This window comes from Myotis lucifugus, unplaced genomic scaffold, assembly GCF_000147115.1.
Source record: "Myotis lucifugus unplaced genomic scaffold, Myoluc2.0 scaffold_17, whole genome shotgun sequence".
Lineage (NCBI taxonomy): Eukaryota > Metazoa > Chordata > Mammalia > Chiroptera > Vespertilionidae > Myotis > Myotis lucifugus.
This window is the reverse complement of record NW_005871065.1, coordinates 3020590-3037143: the sequence shown is the minus strand read 5'-3', so window position 1 is coordinate 3037143 and position 16554 is coordinate 3020590. Positions and strand designations below refer to the sequence as shown.

The window sequence follows — 16554 nt, the reverse complement described above, 5'->3', positions numbered from 1 at the left end:
TAAGGTATTACATATGTGTCCTTATCCCCCCATTGCGCCCCCTCCCCCACTCATGCCCTCACCCACCCTGGTGTCTGTGAGCATTGGTTAGGCTTATATGCATGCATACAAATCCTTTGGATGATCTCTCCCCCTTACCCCTCCCTCCCCTCCCTTCCCTCTGAGGTTTGATGGTCTGATCAATGCAGGAGGGTTCCTTTTTCTCCGCATCCTCACCAGCACTTGTCCTTTGTTGATTTGTTGATGATAGCCATTCTGACAGGTGTGAAATGGTACTGCATTGTCGTTTTGATTTGCATCTCTCGGATGATTAGTGACTTTGAACATGTTTTCATATGTCTCTTGGTCTTCCTTATGTCCTCTTTCAAAAAATATCTATTTAGGTCCATTGCCCATTTTTTGATTGAGTTGTTTATTTTCCTTTTGTTAAGTTGTATGAGTTCCCTGTAAATGTTAGAAACCCTTATTGGTGATAACATTGGCAAATATGTTCTCCCATGTAGTGGGCATTCTTGTTGTGTTGCTGATGGTTTCTTTTGCTGTACAAAAGGTTTTTATTTTGATGTAGACCCATTTGTTTATTTTCTCTTTAGTTCCATTGCCCTAGGAGCTGTATCGATGAAGACATTGCTTTGGCATATGTCTGAGATTTTGCTGCCTGTGGATTCCTCTAGTATTTTTATGGTTTCCCATCTTATGTTTAAGTCATTTATCCATTTTGAGTTTATTTTTGTGTATGGTGTAAGTTGGTGTCTAGTTTCATTTTTTGCATGTATTAGTCCAATTTTCCCAGCACCATTTATTGAAGAGACTGTCTTAACTTCATTGTATGTTCTTGCCCTCTTTGTCAAATATTAATTGAGCATAGTGGTTTGGGTCGATTTCTGGGTTCTCTATTCTATTCAATTGATCTATATGTCTGTTCTTGTGCCAGTACCAGGCAGTTTTGAGAACATTGGCTTTGTAATACAGCTTGATATCTGGTATTGAGATCCCTCCTACTTTGTTGTTCTTTCTCAGGATTCCTGCAGTTATTCAGGGTCTTTTCTTATTCCAGATGAATTTTTGGAGAGTTCATTCTAGGTCTGTGAAATATGCCATTGGTATTTCAACGGGGAGTGCATTGAATCTATAGATTGTTTTGGGTAGTATGGACATTTTAATGATGTTGATTCTACCAATCCATGAACACGGTTTGTTCTTCCATCTGTTTATGTCTTCTTCTATCTTTTTTTTTTCAGTGTCCTGTAGTTTTCCAAGTACAGGTCTTTTACTTCCTTAGTTAAGTTTATTCCCAAGTTGTCTAATATTTTTAGTGAGATGGTAAATGAGATTGTTTTTTAGTCTCTCTTTCTGTAAGTTCACTATTGGTATATAAAAATGCCATAGATTTCTTGGCGTTAATTTTGTAACCTGCTACATTGCTGAATTCATTTATTAAGTCTAATAATTTTTTGATGGAGCTTTTAGGGTTTTCTATGTACAGTATCATGTCATCTGCGAAAGTTTTACATCTTCTTTTCCAATTTGGATACCTTTTATTTCTTCTTCTTGTCTAAACACTGTGGCTAGCACTTCCAAGAACTATGTCGAACAGAAGTGGTGAAAGTGGTCATCCCTGTCTTGTTCTGTTCTTAGGTGAAATGATTTTAGTTTTTGCCCATTGAGTATGATGTTTGCTGTAGGTTTGTCATATAAGGCTTTTATTATGTGAGGTAACCATTTTAAAGTAGAGGAGAGACACAGAAACCAGGAAGAGAAAATATCATGTTCATGAAAGTGCCATTTATTATAGCAAGAACAAGGTACAAAGGGGAGGAAATTGAGAAACTGAGATTTAAGTGTTATGTCTGATCTTGTAGAACACTGGATGTTTATGTTGAATGGCGAACTATTCTGTATGTGTTTGAGTATCACTGAATACTTAAGCAAAGGATTTATGTCACAGCTTAGGTTTTTAATCAAGAATACTATATTGGCATCGCGTAAGATGAAGTGAGGAAAATTTTATCTGGAGACAGTAAAACTAAGTAGGAAGATCTTGTCATAACTTTGGTCATATATGTTGAGTATCTGGGCTAAATACTGTTGGTTCAGAATGGCAATATTTATAAAGTAACAGTAAATAAACTCGATGATAATATTCTGACATGATTCAGATGTGAAGGTTCTATAATATTTCCAAATTGCGGATTGAAGGACATTATAGAGATTGGCTTCTTTCATTCAGCTAGAGGCTGGTTTAGGAGAAGCAACGTTAAGGTCTGTAATATTTTCCTTTAGCACTTTTTCGTTCTTTTTATTCAATGAAAAGTTCCCAGCTCCACTTGTATCTTATATTTCAATTTAAAAGTATATATGATATTGAACATTGGTCCACAAGTTCTTGTTAAAGAAATAAAATGTGAAATTGAAGTTGTTTTTAATTTAAAAGGAAGAGACACATAAAAGGAGTTAAGTAAAGAACACTTAGAATTTGTAAGAGTCTGCAAGAAAATGACAAATAAATATACAAAATTTATTAGAAGTAACAAGCTTTTAGAATATATGAGAGCAAAAATAGCAAACTCTTTAAAATGTAAAATAAAGAGGAGTTATCCTAAAAAGAAATGTGAAGGAGCTGTGAGGAAACTAGTGATATATCAAACTAGACAAAGATATATCATTGGGAGATATCAAAGAAGACAGAGATAACAGCATCAGACTGATACTTTGTTATATTGACTTTAATTGGGTGATATCCTATGTAATAAAGAGGTACTATACAAATTGACCCTCATGCCCTTGCGCCATCACAAGATGGCTGTCCCACGTCATCACAAGATGGCTGCCCCACATCATCACAAGATAGCCACCCCTACATCATCACAAGAGGGCTGCCACAAGATGGCCTCCCATGTCATCACAAGATGGCCACCCCTATGTTGTCACAAGATGTCTGGCAGGGGAGGGCATTTGGGGGTGACCAGGCCTACAGGGGAGGGCAGTTGGGGGCAACCAGGCCTGCAGGGGAGGGCAGTTGGGGGCAATCGGGCCTGCTGGAGAGGGCATTTTGGAGGGATCCAGCTTACAGGGGACAGTTGGGGGTGACCAGGCCAGCAGAGGAGGGCAGTTGGGGGCGATCGAGCCAGCAGGGGAGGGCCGTTGGAGGCAATTGGGCCAGCAGGGGAAGGCAGTTGGGGGTGATCAGGCCAGCAGGGGAGCGTTTAGGGGGTGATCAGGCTGGCAGGCAGAAGGGTTAGGGGCAATCAGGTAGGCAGACAGGCAGGTGAGTGGTTAGGAGCCAGCAGTCCTGGATTGTGAGAGGGATGTCTGACTGGGCAGTTGCACATCCCCCGAGGAGTCCCAGATTGGAGAGGGTGCAGGCTGGGCTAAGGGACACACATCCCTCTTAGTGCACAAATTTTGTGTACCGGACCTCTACTTGGTTAATAAAACCATATAGGTTGCAAATGTACAACTCTATAACATCATCTGAATACTGCATTGTGCACTCACTACCAAAGTCAAGTCTCTTTTTGCACCATGTATCTACCCTTGCCCTCTTCTATATCTCCCCACCCCCTTTCCCTCTGGCAGTCTGTGTATTTTTTCTTAATCCCTTTACTTTTTTACCCATTCCCCAATACCCATCCCCTCTGACAGCTGTCAGTCTGTATCTATGAGTGTATTTTTTAAAATTTATTTTTTTCATTAGATTCCATTTATAAGTGAAATCACTTGGTATTTGTCTTTCTCTGACTGGCTTATTTCAATTAGTATAATACTCTCCAGGTCCATCCATGCTATGGCAAAGGGTAAGATCTTTTTTATTGCCTATAATATTCCAAAGCTTTTTTTCTTTGTTGTTATTTTTTGTCCACTCATATATTGATTGGCACGTAGGCTGATTACAATATTGGCTATTGCAAATACTGCAATGAACATAGGGGTGCATATATTATTTCTATTTAGTGTATCAGGCTTATTTGGGTATATTGCCAGAGTAGAATTACTGGTCCATAAGACAATTCCACCCTCTTTCACCATATGCAAGAATAAACTAAAAATGGATTAAAGACTTAAATGTAAGTCACAAAACTATAAAAATTCTAGAAGAAAATATAGGCAGTAAGTCTCAGACATTTCTCATAGCAATATTTTTTCTGATATACTATTTTCTTGGGAAGGGAAAGAAAATAAATAAAATAAACAAATGGACTACCTCAAACTAAAAAGCTTTTGCACAGCAAAAGAAGCCATCAACAAAATAAAAAGACAACCCACTGAATGGGAGAACATATTAGCAATGATACATCTGATAAAGGATTAATTACCAAAAGTTATAAAGAATTTGTAACAACTCAATACCAATAAAACAAATAATCTAATTAAAAATGGGGAAAGGACCTGAATACATACTTCTCAAAAGAGGACATACAGATGGCTAATAGACATATGAAAAGATGCTCAATGTCACTAATCATCAGAGAAATGCAAATTAGAACCCAGATGAGATATCACCTCACACCTGTTATAATAGTTATCATCAATAAATCAACAAACAGCAAGTATTGGCAAGGATGTGGAGAACAGAAAACTTTGATGCACCGTTAGTGAAAATGCAGATTAGTGTAGCCATTCTGGAAAAAAGTGTGGAGTTTCCTTAAAAAACTAAAAAAGGCCCAGTTGGTGTGGTTCAGTGGTTGAGTGTTGATCTCTGAACCAGGAGGCCATGGTTTGATTCCCAGTCAGGGCATATGTCTGAGTTGCGGGATCATTCCCCAGTGTGGGGCATGCAGGAGGCAGCCAACCAGTGATTCTCTGTCATCATTGCTGTTTCTGTCTCTCACTCCCTCGCCCTTCCTCTCTGAAATCAATAAAGATATTAAAAATAAAAACATGTTAATAAACTAAAAAAGGCCAATACTTTTCTTGTCTTTTTAAATTGATTTATAATTCTGCTGTGCCAGTTGTTAACTATTTTTAACCATTATCCAGTTTGTTCTTTCCAAGTGAGTATAATAGTCTATTCAGAACTTCAAAAATTATTTTTTAGAAACTTGATAACAAGTTTGGAAACAAATACAGGTGGGCATAACTAAAACGTTTCAAAAATTTAATAAGGAGGATGGATCTTTGTACTAGCCATGGACATGGAAATACATAGATGCAGTCATTAAAACAGTATTGTAAGTACACATGAAAACAGATGGAATCAATGAAACAAAGTAGTAATTCTATTATATATTGGAAAATAAGGCTTGATAAAGCAAACATCTCCATAAGAAATTAGAACAGAGTATTTTATTTCCTCTTTCTAAGTTTATTTTTCATTGTTGACATTATTATTATAGATGTCCCATATTTTCCCTCAACTTTCCTCTTCCACCCAGCCCCTGCCTCACCCCAGGCCTTTATCACACTATTGTGTGTGTTCATGGGCTGTGCATATACGACCTGGCTGAATACACTTATTAGTTCTAGGAGTTTATTTTGTAGATTGCTTCTATTTTCATCGTAAATAATCATTTCATCTTCAAATCAGAATAGTTTCTTTCTGTTTAATGTATATTTATTTTATTTTATTATTGTACTCACTGGAACTTCCTGCACAATGTTTAACAAGAATGATGTGCCATATTCCTGATCTTAATCAAAACCATTATTTAATATGAAGTGGGATGTTAGTTGTAGGATTTTTTTTAGATATATATCTTTATCAACTTGAGGATGTTCCCTCAATTCCTAATTTGCTGAAAATTTTTAGCATGAATGGGTGTTGGATTTTGGCAAATGCTTTTTCTGTGCCCACTGATTTGATCACTTAATTTTTTTTCCATATGATGGATTGCATTGATTGATTTTCAAATGTTGAACAAGGCTTATATAATTTAAATAAATCTCACTAGGTCGGGATATAATTATTTTATATGTTGCTGAATTTTATTTGCTAATACTTTATTGAGGATTTTTAAAGCTAAGGTCATGAGAGATATTGGTGTGTAGTTTTTTGTTTGTTTTTGTACTGGTTTATTCTGGTTTTATTATTAGAGTAATAACTCACAAAATGAGTTCAGAAGGGTTTCTTTATCTTCTGTTTTCTGGAAAAGAATGGACAAAATTGTTAATTTTTTTATCTGTTTAGTAGATTTCTCTATTAAAAACACCTCGATTTGGAGATATTTTGCCTGCTTTTTAATTTTGAAATGGTTAGAGGATTATTCACTTTTTCTTTTTTCTTTTAATTAAATTTTGGTAGCTGAATACACACGTATTTTCCTGAAGCATGTGTTTATATAAAAGAACACATTTCTCTGCAGCAGGCGGTTTTTATAAGAGAATATGTGATAGGTAGATTATGGCAGGGGGTAAGTAGAAAACCAGAGTGGAGGTATAGATGGTGATAACAGGAGGGGTATGTGGGTGAAAGTAGAGGAGAAAAAGAAAGGAAATTTAGTATAGACACTTCTCTCATTTGCTTTGCAAATATTTTATAACATCTGGTTTCACAATAGTTGGATTGCATAACACAGTGCTTAGCTTCTTAATGCTTTTATTAAAGCATTAAGAACCACATAGGATTGTGTGTTCTGCAGTCACTGAGTTTTTGCATATCTAACCAAGAACACAGTCATCTGTGACAAAAAGCTCAGCCTGGTCATGTGGGTATCAGTACACTCTACACAAGAGTATTCATGATTACATAGCGTGGAATATTAGTGCTTGTAATGTCATCCAAGAAATGGATTAATTTTGTTGCTAATAATTTCCCACTTATGCTGCAGAACATAATATAAAATTTATTTTTTCTTTTTGACTATTTTAAGATGCTGTATTTTCTTGCAACTATGAAATGCCTTCTTTTTCAGAAATGAAGAAATAAATACAGGTAGTGGTTTCTTAAAGAGTTCTATAAAATAATTTCATTGCATGTTATTTTATTTTATGGCAAAACATGGAAGTGGGAGAATGCTTGTTAAATTTAAGAAATTTTGTATTAAAGCACATACCCTGCCTGTGCCCTGACCGGAAAGCAAACTGACCTCCTGGCTCATAGGTCAATACTCAACCACTGAGCCACACTGGTTGGGCTAATTTATTTCTTGATAAATAATATCAGTGTACACATACTATGTGTCAATCATTCTGTGCAGCACCAGGGATTTAATAACCTACCTTTAAAGTAATGTTGATAGAAAACTTACTACTATATAGAATATAAATGATGTGATAAGTGCTCTCTGAGGACAGAGAAGGAGATTAGCTTAACCTTGAAACTTTAAGGCTGGCTTCTCTGAGAATGCTTAAGGGTAAAGTAAATAAAGGTACAAAATATTATATTTACTCAGCCTCTAAGAGGAATATATAAACAAAGACCCTGAGTTAAATGAAGGAATGCATTTTAGCAACTAATTATAGTTCAATATAGGGCAATTAGTCTAACAAAATCTTGGAAAACAGCGTGTGAGGAATGCATCTTAACTAATTGCCACAGGAAGAAGGAGATCAAATGAGGTAAAATAGGGGAGTAGAGAGTAAGAGAGTGAAAGAGGAAGAGAAAGAAATAAAATTAGGAGAGAGCAGGAGAACTGGAAAGATTAAAAAAACAAATGTTAGAGGCACCAGATATGACACTTGTTACAAGTGCAGTTTTGAGAAAGTTGAGAATTTCAATTGGTGACAGCAATAGGGATCTGACAAGAGAATTATGATCCAAAGTCTAAGGTCAGAATAATTTTAGGGACTTTTTAAAAATGGTAAAGACTGTTGGTTCTCTTAGGTTTCTTACACTTAAGGACTATCTATAAAAGAAAATATTGCAGCTATTTTTTTAAATTATGGTTTAGTTATTTCTAAAGAAAAATTATATAAATAGAAATACTTTATGCAAATATTAATTATGGAAAGTTGTACTATATTATTTTCAGTATTTATACATTAAATATTCAGTGAAATTCAATGTCCTTATTAATTTATTAGGTTAATATAAATTTATTACTCAAAAGACACGTTTTGAATTCTTCTTGGATACAAATAATTAGGTTACAAATTTATACCATTTTTTAATTATCATAATTTTCGTTGGTTTAATGCTTCTAAAAGCCAGATTAGTAACCCAAGACATAATCATGAGTATGGCTGCTTTGAATATAATCAGTTGGGATGTTTGCCATTTCTAGACATTCTTGATCATGTTACTCCTATTCATTTATTTATTTAGTACATCATTTACTACCATCTGAATTTATATCAGTCATTTACTTATGTTTTCTTCTGTATTTTCACTTTGTAAGATCATGGATTGATCTGTCTTGGTACTACTCTAGTTCCAATCCTTATTTAGCATAACATTTGACATATAGTAAGTGATCCATAAATAATTATTGAATATACTTAATCACTTCATTATCAAGTGTTGATTCTTACTGACTTTATATGAGAATGCACACATAGCTGCTTGCCTTCAAATGACCATAGTGATTTGACATAGAGATAACAATTGGTTATATTTAAGAAATACCTCCTTTAGTATTTTATAAATTAACTAGGGGCCCAGTGCATGAAATTCACACATGGGTAGGGTCCCTAGGCCTAGCTGATGATCAGAGCGAATCTGTGGGGCAACCGGCGGGGTGAATGGCCCCTACTGGCACCCTCCTTGTCTGCTCTGGCACCACCTGTTTTCCATCCCCTCCCCCCGCCATTGCCACTGGTTGCCTCCCTCTGTGGGGTGACCAGCAAGGCAATCGGAGGGGGCCCACCAGCACCCGCCTTGGCTGGCCTGGGGCCTGTGGGCTGGGGGCAGCTCCTGCATTTAGCGTTTGCCCCCATGTGGTCAGTGCACGTCATAGCAATTGGTCAATCAGTTGACTGTCTGTCCCCTGGTGGTCAGTGCACATCATAGCAAGGGGTTGAGTGGCCTTAGTATACCCTTAGCATATTACTCTTTGATTGGTTCAAGGGACGACTGGATGACCAGACACATAGCATATTAGTCTTTCATTATATAGGATTCTTTAAAATAATTAGTATAATTAAATCTTTCTAGGTGACATATATTTTCCATCTTCCATTTCAAAGATCTTCTCTGATAATATGTAAAATATGGTACAAAGATAAGTAGATTCATTTACTAGAGTTCTACATAAACCAGAAAGTCATATTGTGTAAATCGTGTTTAAGTAGCAGGTGACCACAGTTTGGAAAGTCCATATGACTGCTTTAGAACCAGTGAAGATGCTTTTCTTGTCTGCAGCAGAGGGGTGCCGTGGCACAGTTGCTTTCTAGTTGAGTGTATTGGCTTATCCACCATTTGGCTTCATGAGCTGAAGCATTGAGGGTATCAGGAATATCTTCTTAATTCCACCCCTGTTAATCTGCCATTATCTGTTCCACCTCATGGATGTTATACCCCAGCTACTGCAGTTCTAATATCTTCAGTTCCTCCTTTGTCAATTTCTGAAGGTAAATTTAGGCTCCAACCTATTGTGCCTTAGTAGCAATTACTAGGCTTAACTACACTTTGTTGGTGAAATTATCTTTGATGTCCCTGGGATACATGGGCATTTATCACTTTTATTGTTCTTTCAATCTTATTTCTTATCTTACTTTTCTTGATGTCCTTGTTGAGTTCCTTCTCATTTATTGGCTAAGGACCTCTCTCCAAACTCTGTACTCATTATATTTAGAAATGTGTACAGCCTGTCAAAAATAATTTAAAATTTTGTGAATGGATATTTATGCTTATCAAATTAGGGAATTAAAGAGAAACATTGTACAACAAAATCTGGCATGAACTGTGCTACTCTATTGAAAATAAAATTATATCAAATCAAAATTTTTAAAACTGCATTGCTATTTAAACTGAACCAACCAACAAGCAAACAGAAGTAAACATAACTTGGATATTTTCTGAAAGCAATGAAGTGAAATTTTATAATTTGAGTTTTAAACTTCTGTAGGTGAATTACATATATTTACTAAATTCAAATATGAAAAACCACCCAGCTTGAACAATAAATAGAAACACCACTATAAAATAGAAAATAGAGCATTGATAGAGAAAAGTTAAAGATGCATTCTAAAAAAGGAAGATAAATGAGAAATGTTTGGAATAAAACCCAACTTGTTCATGTTAGAATGCAAGAAAATTGGGTTGTATAGTATGTTTCCAAGCCCATCCTCTTTACCCATGGGTAAAATTATACAATAAAGGTGGTTTCATATGTCCATGACTTAGCTCATGATCATTCATTATAAGGTAAGGGAAAAGAGTTGTAATCACCACACACACACACACACACACACACACACACACACACACGCACACACACGCACACACGCACACCTAATTTGCCTTCTGATGAAGCAAAACAAAAGTGTAAGCTTTGCAAATGGAAAAGATAACATCACATACTGGTTATTAGAACACTTCAGTCTAAAATTCCCCTTAACTATGTAATAGTATTTCTTTTGAGAATATTTTACCTTGGCTTTGTAACATACACCTAGAAATATCTAGGACATAGTTTCAAGATCTTGCTTTAAGTACCTTGTTTTAAAAAGATTATGAAATGTTTCCTTTATGACTTGCTATGTAGAGAATAAATACAGGGTGTCTCAAAAATGTATGCACATATTGTAACAGCTGATAGCTCAATTTTGAAAATGAAATGCATTTAAAAAATACTGCCTTTATAATTATTCAAAGTGTGTATATGCATTTCTGGGACACCCTAACTGTATACCCAAAATACCATGTTTTCTGTCTGTCAATTGGAGCAGACCTTTGGTGCATTATAGGGAATTTTAATAATAAAAATTATAGTATTGTGAAATTACATTAAAATAGTTCTATCCTATGAAATTACATTGTAAAATTAGTCATCAAATGTGAAATAGTGAGAATATATTAGGTAGAAAAAGTATATCTACTGCTTTTAAGTCTTTCTGTTTGGTAACTATACTATATCAATACAAACATAGGGAACGCAATGAGCAGCACCATTAAGCTCAGTTTCCATTATATTTATTATTACATATGCAGTCAATTTGGGTGAATCAAAAATCATATGTAGATTACTGTTGAATTTATAAATGTATGCAACATAATTGGAACAATGGGTGTTTGGAATTTCACTGTTTTATGATTGGCTTTTCTATACCTAAAACAACTGTTTCATTTTTCATAAAGAAGTTAATGCAGAGTCATGGATATTGTATACATGTATATAAATTTGGGAGGGTCCCAACTCAGTAAAATTGTTTAGTGCTGCAAGGCTTTTTAAATGTTTTTGTTGTTGTCTTCCATAATTCAGGTTATCTGGAATGAATATACCACCACCAATTATCAGCAACAAAAACTGGCTCAGACTGCATTTTGTTACAGACAGCAATCACAGATATCGTGGATTTAGTGCTCCGTATCAAGGTATATTTGATGAATACTTCTGCCTCCTTTGATGTGTAGAATGTTTTTGGTATACACAACTGCATTTTGTGATAGAAGCAAAATATCTTTAGCATTAACAAGTGGTAATTTGAATAAGCCAAAATGGACATTGTCTTGCTATGGCAGTGATGTGATCATAACTAAATTACAGTATAAAAGTTGATTTTCATAGCACAATGTTTAGAATAAAGGATATTATGACCTCTAAAGGTCATATGTGACAGATGTTATATTTTACTTTCATGAAGTGCTCCAGCAATTGGACATTCTACCTAAAGCTGCATCACACAACACTGCAAAAATCCCGCAGTTGTAAATAGTCTTTTCATAAATTGAAACTCCTTTTCATATACAGTGTGTCTGCTATTGTAGTTTAATTAACCTTTTTGGGGGGTTTATTACCTAACAGTTAGATGAAGAGGCATACTTTTGAATAAGTAGGATATAATATTTGATGCATTCACTTGAAAACACTTTGTTTAGGACAAGATTGTTATGAAGATGGAGTACTAATGAAACTGTAGCTTCTACAGTGTTTAGTAATACTATGGGCTTAGTGTACTTGATCCTCAGACTATTATGTAAATAATTCATTTCATTCTCAGTAGTGTATCAGCTACTGTTCAGGGAATGGTGAGCATTGCCACAGTTACATTTTTCCATTTATCTGTTTGTTTTATTTAATGATTTCCGTTTAGTAGTCTTCAGACTTAAGTGCTTTGAAAACTTAATATGGTGACTTTAGCCAGCTTTATATAATTAATATCTAAAATAGTATGAGACCACATATTATTTTCTGGAATACAAATTTCAGCAACCAATTTATATTTGAGGACCAGCATCCTCTCTTTAGAGTCCTAACAATAAAGTTTTTCACAATAATAGCTACACATTAATGTGATGGTATTTTGACCCTTATAATAGTGCATTTGCTATCACTGTAATAAAATTCACTGAGAAAGTAACTTGAAAGTAGAGGTTTTACATAAAATTCACTATAAAAAATCTGTAATTTCTATTTATAATGTAGTTAAATCAAATAGAAGCATGAATGCAAACGTGCTCTTAATGCTATACATTTTATCAACATTTCTCAGAATATAGTACTCACCTTAGAACACTATATTTTAAAATTAAAAATTAAATATTCATAGATATTTTATTTTTATATCTTATTAAAAATAACCATTAAAATAATAGTAACTTGAATCTTACCCTTTCAATCTAATGTCACTTTTAATAGTGAACAACACTTTGAGTTTCCTATTTTAGTTTCAAAAGTGCCTGTGCACTTCAGAAATCAAAGGGCTTTTTTTATTTAAAAAAGTAATTGTTGTGGAGCCTCTTTTTTTCTAGGTTGACCCATTCCCTTGAGTTTTCCATCCACATATTTTTATGGCTCTGATTCCCCACTGCCCTGAGTTAAGTCAGATGGCACTGCAGAAATGCAAGACTCGTCATCTTTGACTCATGTGGTCACTGAACCTTTAAATAAGACGGCTCCTCTTCTTTATCCTAATATAAATAAAATAACACTTACTTTGTATTTAAATATAAATGTATTTTTTTGCTGCAAGAAAACCAGATCTCTCTCTCAAAAATAAAATGGTACCTAATTTGTTTTATGCTGTATAGTTTCATGAAACTAGTATCTGCAGATGGGGTTATTTTGCATTAAAAGACAGCAGTGAAAGCTGCGAGTAGATTTGTGTATTTAATTATTATTTTTAATATTCTACTTGCTGATCTTAAATTGAGTTTTATAGTGCTTTCAGGATTCAGTTTTATTTTCTGGCATTGCCTCGCTTGTTTCATCATTGAAAAATAGCACTTCATTGAATTGACTGTAGTAAAATAGTAAGGAAGAGTTTTATGGGGTATGAATTATTTCTATTTCCAGCAGGGAAAGGAGCTTAAAATGAGGTAATTTTGGATATAATCTCTATCTACCCAATATAGAGGAAATAAAGTGGCCTAACAGAAAAAAGCAATGATTTTGTAATAAGATCAAAAAAGTTTTATTACATAAAAATACACCTTTGTATTGTGTCCTTTTAAGCCTTTCCTGATTCAGACTTGACTTTCTAATTGTATTATCTCCAAATAATATTTTACCTACACAACATAAATTCAGTTGGATAAGTAATTCTTAAAACTAAAATAAAATAAATTTGGATTGATAAACAAATAAACTATCTTAAATAGCTATGAAAATAATAATTCTGACATGTTGAAATGCATGCCCCAGCATGAAGTGGTGATCATGCATTTTAGATCCTCCCATGCTACCATTTAATTTCAGTGGTATCTAAATTACAGTCAAATTAAAACCAATTCAAGGTAGAACATTTGTGGAACATACTATACCGTAGTCACAACCAAGTCTCCATGTAACAGTTTCTTAATAAATCAAATTTGTAATCAGCAATTAGTATTGATTTATCAATTATTTTCAATATTAAGTATTTTACTGGAGCTTAGGTTTCCTTATAGCATTTCTATTTAACCTGTGGTCTTATAAAATACAATGAAAATTAACTGTACATTACTACGAGTTCCTAAATGCCAGTAGATATTTTTTATATAATTGATTCCAAATGTCTAAATATATTACTATTTCTATATTATAGATTAAGTCTTCTAAATTAATCAATTTATAGTTGATCCCCATTTTGATTTTTAAAGGTTTTTCCCATATTATTCATGTGATTCTTCTTATGCAGGTTAATTAGTTATTTTCAATGTAACAAAGATACATTAATAATTATATGGACCATTTTATATTTATGAATAAAATATTTTATATATGCTCTCAAAGGAGATATATTAATTTTAGTATCACCTGTGTAATTTTTGGTAAGAAAACATATTTAATGGACCAAATTTTCAAATTGTATTGAAAATACACTGCCATTACCCTCAGTTACACAGAGGCCCTTGGCATTTTAGATGTACATAATTTATATGAAAATAATTTAGGGGCACAGTTAGGCGTTGATCAGGCTGGCAGGGGACTGGTTAAGTGGTGATAAGGCTGGCAGGCAAAAGCGATTGGGGGAAATCAGGCAGGCAGGCAAGCGAGCAGTTGGGAGCCAGCAGTCCCGGATTGTGAGAGGGATGTACGACTGCCGGTTTAGGCCCGATCCCATACTTTGCATGTGAAATGTTTTGACAAATTTATGTACACAGTTACTGAACAAAGGTAAATAAGATTATTGGGGATTCAGCATAGAGTAATAAAAAGAGTAGGATTTGGAATCAGAAAATGAGGGTGAAATTATGAAGTTACTAATTGCTGCCTGAGTTGTCTGAGCTTTAGTTTCCCCATCAATTAAAATATTCACAATAGCCAGATACTGTCGTTGTGTAAAGCAAAAGGTATTAAGATTTCTAATAGTGAAAGTTGGGCATGCAGTGAATAAATACACTTCAGTGGAAAGAAGTAATCAACCATTTGGAATGGTGAGAAACACACTTTTCAACCATGAGGCATAACATATTTAAAATTATGATCAAACATAAAATTTAAATTCAGTAAACAATTAAAAAGGGAAAACACTGGGTTTTATCTTTCTCACTATCACAAATGAGGCAGCCCATGTTTTCTAGAGAAAAAGCACTTTTCAACTTAGAACTCATTTAAACTAAGATTTATTTTCTAAAGTAAACATGAGAAGCAGTTTCATTTGTTTAACTGAATTTTTAAAATCACACTTATAACCCAGAGCACAGCATTAAAGCAACCTCTTTAATTATATATGTTTTTTCTAATTTTGTTTAGACATCAGTTTTTTTTGTACCTTTATATATCCACTAGAGGCCCGGTGCATGAAATTCGTGAACTGGGGGTGGGGTCCCTCAGCCCAGCCCACACCCTCTCCAATCTGGAACCCTTGGGGGATGTCCCTGTGGGATCAGGCCTAAACCCGCAGTCGTATATCCCTCTCACAATCTGGGACTGCTGGCTTCCAACCACTCGCCTGCCGGCCTGCCTGATTGCCCCCAATCGCTTTTGCCTGCCAGCCTGATCACCACTTAACCAGTCCCCTGCCAGCCTTATCAATTCCTAACTGTGCCCCTGCCAGTCCGATTTTGCCCAATTGCCCTCCCCAACTGCCCTCCCCTGCCAACCAGGTTGCCCCCATCTGCCCTCCCCTGCTGGACTGGTCGCCCCCAACTGCCCTCTCCTGTAGGCCTGGTCCGCCTCAACTGCCATCCCCTGCATGCTTGGTCACCCCAACTGCCCTCCCCTGCAGGCCTGGTTGCCCCCAACTGCCCTCCTCTTCAGGCCTGGTCCCCCACAACTGCCCTCCCCTGAAGGCCCGGTCTCCCACAACTGCCCTCCCATGTTTTCCTGGTTTCCCCTAACTGCCCTCTCCTGCTGGCCTGATCGCCCACAACTTCCCTCCCCTGGGGCCATCTTGTGCCCACATGGGGTCAACCATCTTATGTGAGGGCATGATGGTCAATTTGCATATTACCTCTTTATTACATAGGATTGTTAATAAAATATTGCAAGTCATATTCCACCATTCTAATTATAAAACCCCTCCTCTAATTTGATAACTGTCAGTGTGTCATGTTTATGATTTCAAGGTTGGTGGTGAAAAAGTAAATAGTGAAGATCAAAACTTTGGGTTCAGATAATGTAGGTGTAGTTCACTGTCATGGGAACGTTGGGCATAGGCAAATAGACTGCTTTTCCCGTAAAGTCAGTGAACAGGGCTTTGCCAGCCTAATTCAAGAAGTCTGTACGAATATGTATTTTTTCGTATTATAGTATTTATTATTTAATTTTTAGTGAGTACATGCTGTGGGAAAATTCATAAACTCTATTGAATCCTTAACTCAAAAAATCTCCTTTTCATACATAGACAAACTGCATTATTTTAAGTTTGTGAAGTAAGCTATTTTTATTTACTGTGTTTTGACAGAATAGGAAGGTGAGTTTCATTGGTGTTTAGTGTTTGAGAATAATTTCTAATCTGTACTTTGTTTTATTTTCTTCTGATTATTATTATTATTTACATAAATTTTCTTCAAATCTCTCTCAATTCAAAATAATTACTTTTACCTGGACTTTCTTTCCTTTCCTTTCCTTTCCTTTCCTTTCCTTTCCT

The 16554-nt window shown here is 35.2% G+C and overlaps 1 protein-coding gene across 1 annotated transcript in view; it reads left to right on the top strand.

The window, feature by feature from the left end:
* Window positions 1-16554, top strand: part of CSMD3 (CUB and Sushi multiple domains 3) — an 831991-nt gene that overhangs the window by 257257 nt on the left and 558180 nt on the right. The window contains 1 exon segment of the mRNA XM_006085310.3: window positions 11301-11413. Coding sequence (XP_006085372.1) covers window positions 11301-11413 — 113 coding nt within the window.